The 12,886-nt window shown below is 43.2% G+C and overlaps 1 protein-coding gene across 1 annotated transcript in view; it reads right to left on the reverse strand.

The window, feature by feature from the left end:
- The window catches only part of PKD1L1 (polycystin 1 like 1, transient receptor potential channel interacting), a 1,386,277-nt gene that overhangs the window by 409,390 nt on the left and 964,001 nt on the right, over nucleotides 1-12,886 (reverse strand). The window contains exon 48 of the mRNA XM_085607392.1: nucleotides 9,249-9,420. Coding sequence (XP_085463518.1) covers nucleotides 9,249-9,420 — 172 coding nt within the window. The remainder of the gene's footprint in view (nucleotides 1-9,248; nucleotides 9,421-12,886) is intronic.

The following is a 12,886-nucleotide window of genomic DNA, read 5'->3' on the forward strand; positions in this document are numbered from 1 at the left end:
GGGAGGGGGGGCTAAAGTTCCAGAGCCCAAAATCACCGAAGTCGTATCGGAGGCCCAAGTCGCGAGGAGAGGAGAGCGAGGTCGCACCCCGCAAGTAACGCTCAGTGAGCGTACGTGTGTCGCCGCCTGGGGCGGGGTGCGGGCTCCGAGAGAAACGCTCTCAGCTTTTCACATTCTCACAGAGCGAGCCTCCGCTCAAGCAGGTATCACGGCCCGCACGTGCTGAGGAGTGGCAGTGCCGGGGCTGGAGTGTGGAGCTGCACTTTGTTTTCCACCATCCCCGTGTTGGGGGCATGTTTTGACAGTAGCGGACCGCGGGTCAGTACGAGTGGCATAGAGACCGTCCAGAGCACCGTGATCGGTGCCGGAGTACATTATTGTTGGCATCACGAAATGCCTGATAGTTGCATTACGCATCGCATTATTTTTGCATTACAAACTGCCTGATTGTTGCATTAGCACATTGCATTATTTTTGCATTACGAGCTGCCTGATTGTTGCATTACGCATTGCATTATTTTTGCATTACGAATTGCCTGATTGTTGCATTACGAATTGCATTATTTTGACATTACGAATTGCCTGATTGGTGCATAATGAACTGCATTATTTTTACATTACGCAGTACCTGATTCTTGCATTACGAACTGCATAGCATTGCATTATGACTGCATTGGATCATTTAGAATTGCTCATTAATACTGCAAGAACCTACAAGGGCTTGCTGGCCTAATAACCGGCCAGGTGAAAATATTACAAATACGCATATGTTGGAATATTATCATGCGGTCTCACCGTATATATTTTTTTTATAAACATATAATTGTTTTTTTATGAAACTCGTGTGGAGTCTATTTGTGGTGTCATCATTGGGTTATTGAGAGCGTGGTTGCAAACACTTTACACATTTACCTTGGAGATAAGCCTGGCTGCTCGTGCCAAGCTACCGAGGGGGTGAGCAGGGGCTATCGGAGAAGGTGTCCTTCCTTTCCCCGACTTAGAAACAAGGGTCTCTATTTGGACTAAGGTACCTATCTCAGCCAACTAGAGACCCCCAGTTCTAACAATCATGTTTTAACCTGGCTGAACAGTCTTATGAGAACTGCACATAGGTGTGTAAAATGTGAGATCTTGTGTGTTTTAGGGAAGTTGAGATCAGTTTTAAGATAGAACACAGCAGAATAGAAGGTCTTAGAGTGCTCTCAGAGAGAGGAGTAACATTCCTTTGTCCTTCCCTTCTGAGGCGACCCCATGTTGGTTCGTCCTCTGATTTATAAGATTTTGATTCGATTTTGATTCAATTTGAACTGCATATTAATGAGGCATACATATTTTTGCTTAATAATTCATGCTAACCTGATCTTGCTTTTTGTAAATCAGGCTCCGGAGGGGGGCAACAAAATCCTTAGGGGATTAGCACTACTCTCGGTCCATCTGATAGTACTTTACAGTCCTTAGATTAGGTAACAAAAAAGAGCTGAAATTAAGCTGAACAACGGAATTTGCAATGGAGAAATTACCCACTGGAAAATGTTTACTGTTGCAGAAAACAGATATATTTAGTTCATCAGCTGGGGTGACTATGCAGGGTCATAGAAACCAATGATGTTGCTGGTGCAGTGTTACCTGGGCCCAGGGACAAGAGGGGGGCATCGTATTTATTGTGCCTCCCAGGGGCCTGGCTCTGTTGACCCTTCCTGGGGAGGAGTATGGAAATGACAGAGACAAAGAGACACACAGGAAAGCATTAATAGGCTGTGGACATAGTGTTCACCATGGGAAAGACAGAAAGATGGCTAATTATAAAGAAAAGAAGGGTGGAGAGGAGAATAGAGAACAAAAGAAAAGCACTGCTGCGAAGAAAAAGAAAAGAAGAATAGCAAGAAGGGAGGCAGGCAGGCAACATGAAAGGAATGGATATAAAGATAAAGACAACTAGGAAGGTGATTGAAAAACACATGGTCAAGATATAAAGGAGGGAGAGCAAAGGGAAGGGACAAAGTATAGGGAAACGGCCCAAGTGGATACAAAGGAACAACTATGAGATGGTAAGAAACAGATCAAACGAGAGGGGAGAGAGAATGGAAAGACAGACATGGTATGGGAGAGTAAAGAGGAAGAACTGAGAAACAAAGAATGGAAAAAAGAGGGGACAGGTGAGGAAAGGTGAATAGATAGGATGGACAGAAACAAAGGATAAAACAGTTAGGAAACAAGAGGGACAAAGAACATGTGTGTGGGAGAAGGGAGATTTGAATGAAGTAAGAGTAAAAAGAAAAGAAGATTTGGAGAGGACAACCATGAAGATGAGCAATGAAGGTGAGATTGAATGGGGAGTAAAAAAGGGTGAAAGGACATCAGGATGCCTGAGTGTGGAAAAGAGGCAAAATGGAATCATACAGGGGACAGAACTTAACGGGAGAGTGGATATGAGAGGGGAACGTTAGGGAAAAGAGGAAAGACACATAGAATGAGTAGCTTTAAGTAGAGGTTTAGCCATCATTAGTGCAGTAGGTGCTGGAGCACTGGTGCCTAGAGGAGTGAGGGCTAACTTAACATGTACCCAGGGGTTGGGGTCCCACGACACCTTTGCTACATCACTGCACCTATCTCTGCCATATACGTAACAAAATATTTGCCAATGACGATGGGCAAAGAGGAAGGTGCTGCCCTAAAATCAATACATAGCAATTCTAGTCCACACTATTTGTAAGCATCTTTTTCTAACACTTAACTTGACCTAATGTTGTATTATGATAGAATAAGGTGATATCCACACAGAACTCTTATGACTTCAACAAATTGCCTAGAAGTCTTCCCAGTGTTCTGAAATATATGGCCTGAATTCTAAAGATGAGGTAGACATTCCCCCTGATGTCAACCGCTAGATTAGAGGACCATAGTCATGAGAATCGGAAGGAATTCTCTCCATGAACAACTACTGAATATTTAAAGAAGGTAAATATTAAGAAATCACATGTAAGACTGCTTCGTCAGCCAAGAAAAATGTAATTCTTTTGCCCCGCTGGAATGAATATTTGTGCCATTCAGCACAATTCTGGATTACAAGACATGTCAATTTGAAAGGCGATGTCAGGACAGGATGAAACCCATAGTCACATACCTAGGTTCTGAATTGCATATTGTGTCATCTATGGGCATCTAGAGAGCTTCATCTAGGACTTTTTTTTTGTGAGTTTGGGTTGGAGATCATCAAAGCCCATATGTCATTACTGGGGTGAGTCGTCAAAGTGAAGTCAACAAACCAGTTCACAAAACTACGTCGACATGGGTGATTCAACAGAGATCACATACCCTGTATAGCACAGATGGATATTATCACTGTTTTTGCGGGTTTCTGTTGGACACTAGCAATGGCTTACCTATAACACTGCCTCACAGTATTCGCCTCTTGTGCTTACTCACTGGAAAAATAACAGGAGCGAAATAAAAGTGATGTACAGGAACAGAGAAATGCAGACAGAGAATTGAGTTTCAGGGGTGGGACCTTTACCTGGCACCAAGGGTTCCTTGTTAAGGATTGGTCCAACCCATAATGTACAAATCTCCCACCATAAACAGAATCAAGGGATAGGAATAGGTGAGGATACCAGGAGGAGAACTGGCTATGCTATAGAGGGCTACCTAAACAGTTACAAGTTGGTCAAGGAAGGAAGACGATGTATCCTTAAAACCTTTTCAGCAGGTAAGTGGAGTAAGGTGTTCAAAGGAAGGTAAGAAGGTGATTTTCTGAGTAATGGGTCATGAGGCAAGCCAGGTTTATTCCGATAACCTTAATTTATTTTTCACAGGTGAATGTTAGATTTTTAGAATGAGCACAGCAGGAGATGGACATATCCTGATAACCTTTTTTCTCTTCCACAGAAAGAAACTTTGCTGAATGCCAATCTAAATATTCTGAAGTGTAAATGAATGCCACACATCATTTGGGGCATTTGTGTTTTGGGGTGCTATAACTTCACATTTGATATAATAAAATCAATAAAAAGCATTCTGATGACTCCAGAGTTTCTTAACCATATCCGGCCTAAGGTCTGAAATCTGCTTCATCCTGCAGCTTCAGAAAGAAAATTGCTGGGCTTTTGTCAATAAAAATCAAATCTACTTTTCCTTGGCATGACAAGCAAAACGTGTATAGAGACAAATTAAAAACCCTTAGGCTCAGAACTTTGATGTGGCCTCACTGATTATCACTTCTCGAATACATAACCCATCTGAACAAAGTCCATTGATATGGGAATGTGCAGTTACAACAATGGCTACACGAATGATGTGGCAATTTTCTTGAGTATGCAAGCTGATACTTTGGATTAAGCTATAGAGCCTGAGGTTTATTAATGAAAGGGCTACTGGTCAGCAAGAACTGGAAGGCAATCTGCAGCTGTGTCTTCTGCATCGGAGTCTTGTATTAGAAATGTTCAATATAAAAGGTTACCTATTAAAATATATCTTACAAAATGGAAAGTAATCCAGCACCCAGTCTTCCTATTATTAAAACATTGGTATCTTTGTCAGAAAATCTATCTGAATTTAATGATATATTCCTATTACTGCAAGTGACAATGCGGTCCTTGCACAATAAATACACAAAATAATTTCCTACGTGGATTTATGATATTGCTAGCCGATAATCTTACATCCATGTGACAATGATTTGAGGACCTTGGATGAGAAATGTACATGTGGAAGTTGCTAGGTTTGGGCTTGAGTTGTGCTTGTCAATAGTATTTTTTGGACCATAATGACTTGCATCATCAAAGACTAGAAACTGCAATGGTCTCAAGATTTGATCCCTTGAATACCAACCTATTCATTCAATATTTATACCATGTTCTGTCTGTGTTCTGCCCTGGCACACGGCTTGGGGAACCAGTCCCAACTGGTTCTGGGGGGTACTGAAGCACTTTTTGTACAGTGGTCACACCCTCCTTTGTCAGGTTGGGCTCCGTCCTCAGACACTACAGGGAGGCGGAGCCATCATTGAACAAGGCAGGCACAGATCTATTCAGGGTCAGGTTCTACTCCTCCCACTACTCCAAATGCAGATCTGCCCATTCAGCCTAGCGCTGACTCGCCCAGGCCCTCTGGAGAAACACCTCACCAACCCCTGTCACTCCAGAGCCAGACATGCAATACAAATCAGGGAGGCAAAGGCACATAGTACAAAGAAATGCAAACTTCTAAAAGTGGCATTTCTAAAATAGTGATCATAAATCTGCGCCCACCAATACGCAGCATTTATTATCACTATTCCAAACATACCAAACTTGACCATGCTGCTCCTTTCATGTCAGGAATTACCACTGAAACACTCATCAGGGAATCCTCAATGCATTCCTATGAGAGAGCAGCCTCACACGAGTGAGAAACTAAAATGCCTGTTTGTCACTACCAAGAGGGGGGTTACAGATGTGGCACACACTTTAGGTGTCACGTCACAGCGGCAGTAAAACTGCGCGCACAGGCCCTGCAATGGCAGAGGCCAGAGACAGGTTTGAAAGGCTACTTTGGTGGGTGGTGCAAGCAGCACTGCAAGCCCACCAGTAGCATTTAATTTACTGGCCTTGGGTATCTGAGATACCACTTTACAAGGGACTGACAGGTAAATTAAATACGCCAAACAGGTGTAGACCAATCTTACCAAGTTTACCACAGAGAGCACACGCACTTTACACAGAACAGCAGTGCTAAAGTGCCCAGAGTCCTAAAACCAAAAACACCAGGTCATTAAAGAATAGGAGGAAGGCAAAAAGTTCAGGGATGACCCTGCAAAAAGGGCCAATTGCAACAATGGGTGTGTTCCTGGGGCTACTCTTCAGTTTGCGGTCTTGGTGGGTAGAATTGGGCCGCAGGGGTCTATGTCCCACAAGATCTTTTTTGGTCAGCAATCGTCCAGTGAGCACTGAACTACAGGTCTCCGGTCACAGCTAAAAAAAAATGTTCTGCTTTCATGGCAATAACTCTACTTCTGGGTGACCAAACTGTACTCAGACAGATGTCCCTGGGCGCAACTTTTGAGCACCTTTGTCTTCCAGGTGGCGCTGCGGTGAAGAGCAATGATCTGGTGGTCTGGGCTACCCTCTCGCCCACTCAGGTTATTTTGTGGCTCTGTGCTACAAATGGGAGGTCAGCCAACTGACCCTTGAGTCTCTGCTACTGGCTGGTCTCATGGGACAACTTCTGTGTGCAGCCTCTCTTTGCTGTGTCCTTGGTGCAGCAGGCCAGTCCTTCAATCCTGTTCTCCAGTCCAAATGAGATCTGGGTTCCATGTGCAAGGGGTGCCCCTTTTATGCCCAAAAAGAGCCCTCAGTGAAGGCTGCTAGTATCCAATGGGCTACTAGGTTCTCTCCACCTGAGGACTTTCTGTGAAGCGTGGCATCTAGCTATCCCAGAATGCTCTATTCTGGCCACTCCGAAGAGGTCGGGACAACTCTCTTGGTGTGTGTGTACAGCTTGGCAGCCTGCCCTAGAGGTGTAGCTACCTGTGGGCTAAACAACCATGTAAAAACACATTTTGTAAGTGTTTTCCTCTCTCTGTCCCAGACGCCAGCCTGTCTACCCAGACAAATGAGCAGCCCCTCTCGTAGGTGTTCACAATTTGCTCTTCAAAGGTGGCTTCCCCCTTGAAGCTCGCAGTTTGGGCTCACACTTGGGCTTTCTGAAAGGAGGAGGTAAAGACTCCTCCAGCAGCAGGCCTCTATTGTCACCTGTCCTGCGAGACATTTACAAGTCTCCCCAGCCATCTGCAAATGCAGGGGCGGCTTCTCCATGTGGGTGGAGGAGCGTCACCCCACTGCTTTCTCGCAGTGTGAGGAGCAGAAACATAAAATGGTGTTGTAAATACTCTAGGGCTCTAGGGCAGGGTAGGAGTGGCTTGCCAACTGTTGTGGGCGCTGACAGTTTGGTCGGCCCAATGGGGCCGACCAAACCAGTCATGCACACTCTGCCATTTTCTCTGTGTAGGCGGCATGCAGCCTACACAGAAAAATGGCCTCCCCGTGGACGCCATGCTGGTCGGCGTTGTGATTGACTTATGGAAGGGAGGCTGCCTGCGGCTGCTTCTTTCGGCAAAGAAGACGACGTGGGGCAAGGCCGGCAAAGGTAAGTTAACTTTTATTTTTATTTTAAATTAAACCTCTCCCTGTGCGACCCCTCACCCCCTCTACCCATGAGTCATGCCAGCGGAGACTGTGCAAATGGCCATTGGAATACTTGGGCAACAGAGTGGCAACTTTGTAGAAGTTGCACATAGCCACAAGTTACATTTAATTTGACTAGGGCATCAAGTCAGTTTTGATGTTAAGAGTTGTTTGATCCCTTGAAGTACCAATTTTACTTGTCTCGTTCAGGAGTCAGCACTGATAAGGTGTCAGTGGTTAACCCTGTACTCGCCAAGGGGACTACTAGCGTCTCTCACTGTAAAATAGACAATTTGGGGGTTTTATTATTATAATATGTTAAATACATGTTCTACTCTTGAATATGCTGCACCCTGCCTTAGAACTCGATAGGTCCGCTGTATGGGTTACTTACAAATGTTAAAAAGGGAGGTTTGGGTTTTACCATTGTTTTAAATAGCAAAATCTAGTCAGCAGTTTAAAGACTGCTCTTCCTGGCTGCAGCGGCAGGCTGAGAGACATAATTTCCCTTGGCACACCCAGGGTGGCAAAACCAGGGTGACAAAACAAGTGCTGCAGTCCCTGGGGTTACACTCTGACTTACAGGCCCTTGGAACCCCTGGTACCATATACTAGGGACTTACAAGCAAATAAGCCTATGCAAGTTGGGTATCGGCCAATAAATCATACACGTTTTAAGGGTCACCAACACCGAGGTCTGGTTAGCAGGCCTCAGTGCACTCAGAGGTGAAAAACCAGCAGTACCAGTCCTTAACTGGTGGGGTGATCATGCAAAAAGAGGCATATCCTTACAATAATGGCACCTATTAACCTTGGGTGATGACAGCAGGCAATGCATTAATGACAAATCACCAGAAACATTTAAAATAGCAGGTACATTTAAAAGGCCACATCAGGCCCGTGACACTATATCTTGGGTGGAATTTCAGCTGTCCGATACATAGCTTCCCAAACTCTCATACTGTTTAATTTAAATATTAACATCGTATATGTTGTGCATGTACACATTACGGCAGGCAAATTTTGAGATTATGGTGAACAGAAAAACATTGACACAACAGTTCATCAATTGCAATATTGCCCAGTGTGTGTTTCGTTTAATAATGTCTACTTGCTCTACCATTTGGCATCCAAACGAAAGGTGGAAAGATCAGTTCAGGGCCTATCATATTACTGATACAAAATATCATTTTGGCAAGCCATGTGAAGATCGAGTCTGATCAAATGTGTTTAAGGACTATAATAATGCTATGAATAATTCGCCATTAATTGGTCATAAAGAGGTAGTTATAAGGAACAGCTTCTACGAAGAAAAAAAGATTTATTGTATACATATGTGAAATACTCTTGAAGTATCTACATTTTCCACGTGGTAATATATTTCTTTTCAAGATGCCGAAGAGAGAATATGTGTAAAAATTCAACTATGTTCCAATATTGCCTTGAGTATCTAAAGGACCACAGTTTTGCATTGGAAGGTTGTTAAAATTAGAAACCATATTAAAATCACATTTCTTTTTATTTTTAAAATGTTTTTCAAGCCTTGAAAAAGCGGCACACAAGTTGCAAAATATGTGGCGGACGATGACATATTTAGGGTTGACTCTATGATAGATCTAGTGAATCTTTTTGCATGTGACCTAACCGTGGCTTACATTCTTTTGGTTTAATTTGAGATTAACAGATAAAGTTGACCAACACAAACATAAAAATGATAAATAGTTTGAAGGTTTCTTTGGACTTAGTGCCAATATATTTTGGAATCAAAGTAGTGAAAAACATTTTTCATAAGCAGGGTTGCCTCCAAGTTAATCTTTCATGTTGCACAATTAAGATTCATAAAAATAGAGGTGTACAGGTTTATCCTTAGCTAACCATATAATAAATCGGGGTAGGCCGTCACACTCATGAGAATGGCTCATTGCCATATCCCTCTAACCATCATCTTAAAAAGGATGTTTGAAGTGCTGGAAATGTTATTAAAAAGGGAGAAAGTGGAAGTAACAGCATTACAGATGTCATGATTTGTCTCCACTCAGCAGTAAATAGAGGGGAGCTTTTAATACATGTGTTGCAAACATAGCTCACCCGATGAGCAGTCGGCTCGAACATCGCTAGCGCTTTCCTGGCGCGCGGGCTTGTTATCACGGGAGCTGCAGTCCTCAAATCCACTCGAGGTTCTGTCTGAGGAGCACAGGCTCCCCCTTCTGCTTCTCTCACTCTGCTGCCTGGAGCGAATGATTGGGGTGAAGGAATCTCTCTGCAAAGCACAATATTAAATCATTTCTGTTAACTGGAATAATGAAATGTTTGTTGCGCACTTGGCAGGGATCAGGCGTTGTGGACCAACATCACAACTCTCTCAGACTTAATTTGCCAGGAGCAATCAAATACACTTGATGGGCAAATCACACCTATGATACAATAACACACAGCAACCCATTCACTTACAAAGCACTGTAAGTGCACGTCGCTCGAGGGCTCTAGTGAAGTGTAAAGTGTATAAAGAATATTTAATGTTGAAATGAATGCTAGATCAAGATATCCTACTTGAGCCCTGTGAAGGCTACTCCCAGGAATTAACAGCACAATAAATACACATCAAACTTCAGAAAACGTTCCAGTGGCTAGGGTTCATATTCACTGCTGTGGTCATAGTCTTAATGGCTAAGGTGAGAGAATAAATATAAACGTTTATCCTCATGATGTTAAAAACATCATATTTCTCTAAAAAAACGGCATTTTGAAAACTGATTAGTTAAGCTGTTTTTTTATTCTCAAACACTTATTAATTGATATGTATTTTGAAAAATACGACTTTGTATATCTGCTGCCTATTCAATGAAAAATGTTATACATATAGCAGCTGTTATCACCATTGGAATACTTAGTGACTTAGCCAGACGACTTATTTGCCTATTCGATGTACATTTTAATGCAGATGTGACCATCTCTCCAAAACACGTTTACTAATATAATACAAATAACCACCTTGACGTCAGCACTGTGCCTCCCTGTGGAGCACCTGGCAACATCTCAACTGTTTATCTCCAGCAGTTACTTGCATCCCCATTCAAAGAGGAAGGTGCCTACAAGATCAGGCTGACTGTTACTTTTCAGTAGAGTCAAGACTGCTTTGCATATGGTCCATGCATGTCTGCAATACACAGTCAGGGTTGTGTATATCACAGCAAATCACAACGGTCAGAAAAACATTAACAAAACCCTATTAACCACTCAGAGTGGGAACTTGTAAATATTTATTTTCAGTTTAAACAAGAACGAACAACACCTCCTGGTTGTATTCTGATTCCTTCTCCAACACCAAAAGTTTAAACCGTGATGTTATTTATTATATCAAGAAACTAATGGTGTTGATTAAGCTATGGGCATTTTTTAAAGATTTAATACATAATCTTCGATTAGCTGCATTTTTTGCAAGAGGTCACTTTCTAGCTCCATGAAACAGAACGGTTGCACTAGTTTTGCAAATGCAGGGAACCCGATTTGAGAGCGCCTTTTCAGACCCCGCTATGTGATTCCAATAAAGTTAATTGCTCCTACTCCCTCTTAATATTATGTGCCTGTTAGTCACATTTTATTTTCATTCAGATTGAAGTTAATGAAACTAATTATTTTCAGATAAGCAAGCAGAGCTGCAAAGGTAGGATGTGGAATTTATTTATTAGGCTTTATGGTAAAAACATACTCTGTACTCCCTCTGTCTCCTGTGTTATTGGAGGTTGTAAATGTCCAGATGCTTATGGGGAGCAGAAGGAGAAAATGCCTGCCCACTACATCTCAAGTAACCCTGGAAAAAGTAAAGTGCCTGTTGATATAACCTTAACAGGTTCACACATCAAAGCACTTTGAATTAGTATACACCTACTGCAGCTGGCAATACATTACTGATGAAGCCAATAGAGTTGGAAACTCAATCAAACATGGGTATTTGAATACAAGATCTCGGCCCTACAAGAAATATAAACTAATTATGTTCAATATTCCACCCTCACCTGCACTGTGAAAGAAGTTGCTTCCTCCTCCTAAGAAAGTTAGGATAGGTGTAAACAAGCCATCACATGATCTGAATATACAAGAAAGGCTTTCAGTGTGTAACATCAACCATGCCACAAAATGTGGTCGCAATCAGATACACAGACCAGGCATCGAAGGACATGCCAGAATAAATACGTTAATTCAAACTGATGCTCAGCTATAACAGAATGCTTGTGCTCGACAGCTCCAAGGAAACCAGTTGCAAAGTAATTCCAGGACATCAAATACAGTTTTACTCCATTAAACTAGCCACACATCTGAGCACCATATACGTAAAGAGTTAAAAACAAAGAACAAAATGATGTGAAACATCTTTGCACCGAAATAGCAATTGATTTTAAATGTGTATGGCCAGGCAATGGTTCCTTGTAGGAGTTGTCTATTTTAGTCCAATATCACAAATGCAGCATGTCCTTTCCCAAGATTTATCCCAGATTGGACAGTGTTGACTAGAGACAGCGCGTATAACCACAGGTCGATCAGAGGAGGAGACCCTTTTGTCACTACAAACACAGCCCTAACTAGTTCAACTGCCCTGCCCAAGTTATAGGCGAAGCTCTCATGAGTGGCCCGACGATCGATGCTTAAAACACAGAGGTGTTGACAACACAATGCCCCAATTGTGAATAAAGAATTCAGCCCTAAAGTCCAAGGAGAAAGGGATTGCCTGTAAGTCATGGTGCATACATCTCTGGAACACTGTAGGGGGTAACTGTGAAGCTAGGTGAATCTGACTCAGTCTCTTTTGTTCACTGCACAATCAGTTATAGTAAGAAACGTGGCCTCTCACACCGTGGGATTCCAGCGTTTTTCAATGTAGTTATAAGCACTTGACCAACTCAATTTACAAGGAAAGCTGGCGGTCTTTAAGGCAGGTGCAGGATCAACTTATGCAGAGATTCAACTTATTGAGCTCAAAGAACAAGTTACTTACCTTCGGTAACGATGTATCTGTAAGAAACATTAGTTAGTTAGATTCCTCACCTTAGAATGTCCCCAGGTGTCAGGCTGGATCCGGAAAGATTTTTGTAGCAATACCCCTTGCGCATCGCTAGGCGTCGTCTGCGGCTCCGCGTCCGTCGTTGGCGTTGTGCACCAGAATGACGTTGTCGGAGTACTTAGACGCCGCCCTCGCGCGCTGACGTCAGTTCTTGTACATAGCTTTCCACGCCAGGAACGCCGAGCCATGCAAGAGACCGACACTGGTGCCAAAAAGTCTAGGGCCCTGAACAGGATGACCTTAACCCTAGATGTCGGTTCGCAGAGCGGGGAGGATGGGTGGGTCGGTGAGGAATCTAACTAACTAATGTTTCTTACAGATACATCGTTACAGAAGGTAAGTAACTTGTTCATCTGAAAGAAACACGTTAGTTAGATTCCTCACCTTAGAATAAATACCCCAGCAATACCAACCCCGGTGGAGGGTCTGCGAACCAAGATCACACCTGAAAGTCCTGGAGAACAGAACGGCCAAAGAAGCCATCTCTCCGGACTTGGCTGTCCAGGCAATAGTGCTTGGCGAACGTGTGCAGTGAGGCTCACGTCGCCGCCTGACAGATGTCCTGCAAGGGAACTCCCTGTCCCAGGGCAGTAGTCACCGCCGTGGCCCGGGTGGAATGGGCTCTCAGCCCAACAGGAGGGTCCTTTTTCGCCAAGGAGTAACAAAC

Source organism: Triturus cristatus, chromosome 5_2 (assembly GCF_964204655.1).
Source record: "Triturus cristatus chromosome 5_2, aTriCri1.1, whole genome shotgun sequence".
NCBI classification, from domain to species: Eukaryota; Metazoa; Chordata; class Amphibia; order Caudata; family Salamandridae; genus Triturus; species Triturus cristatus.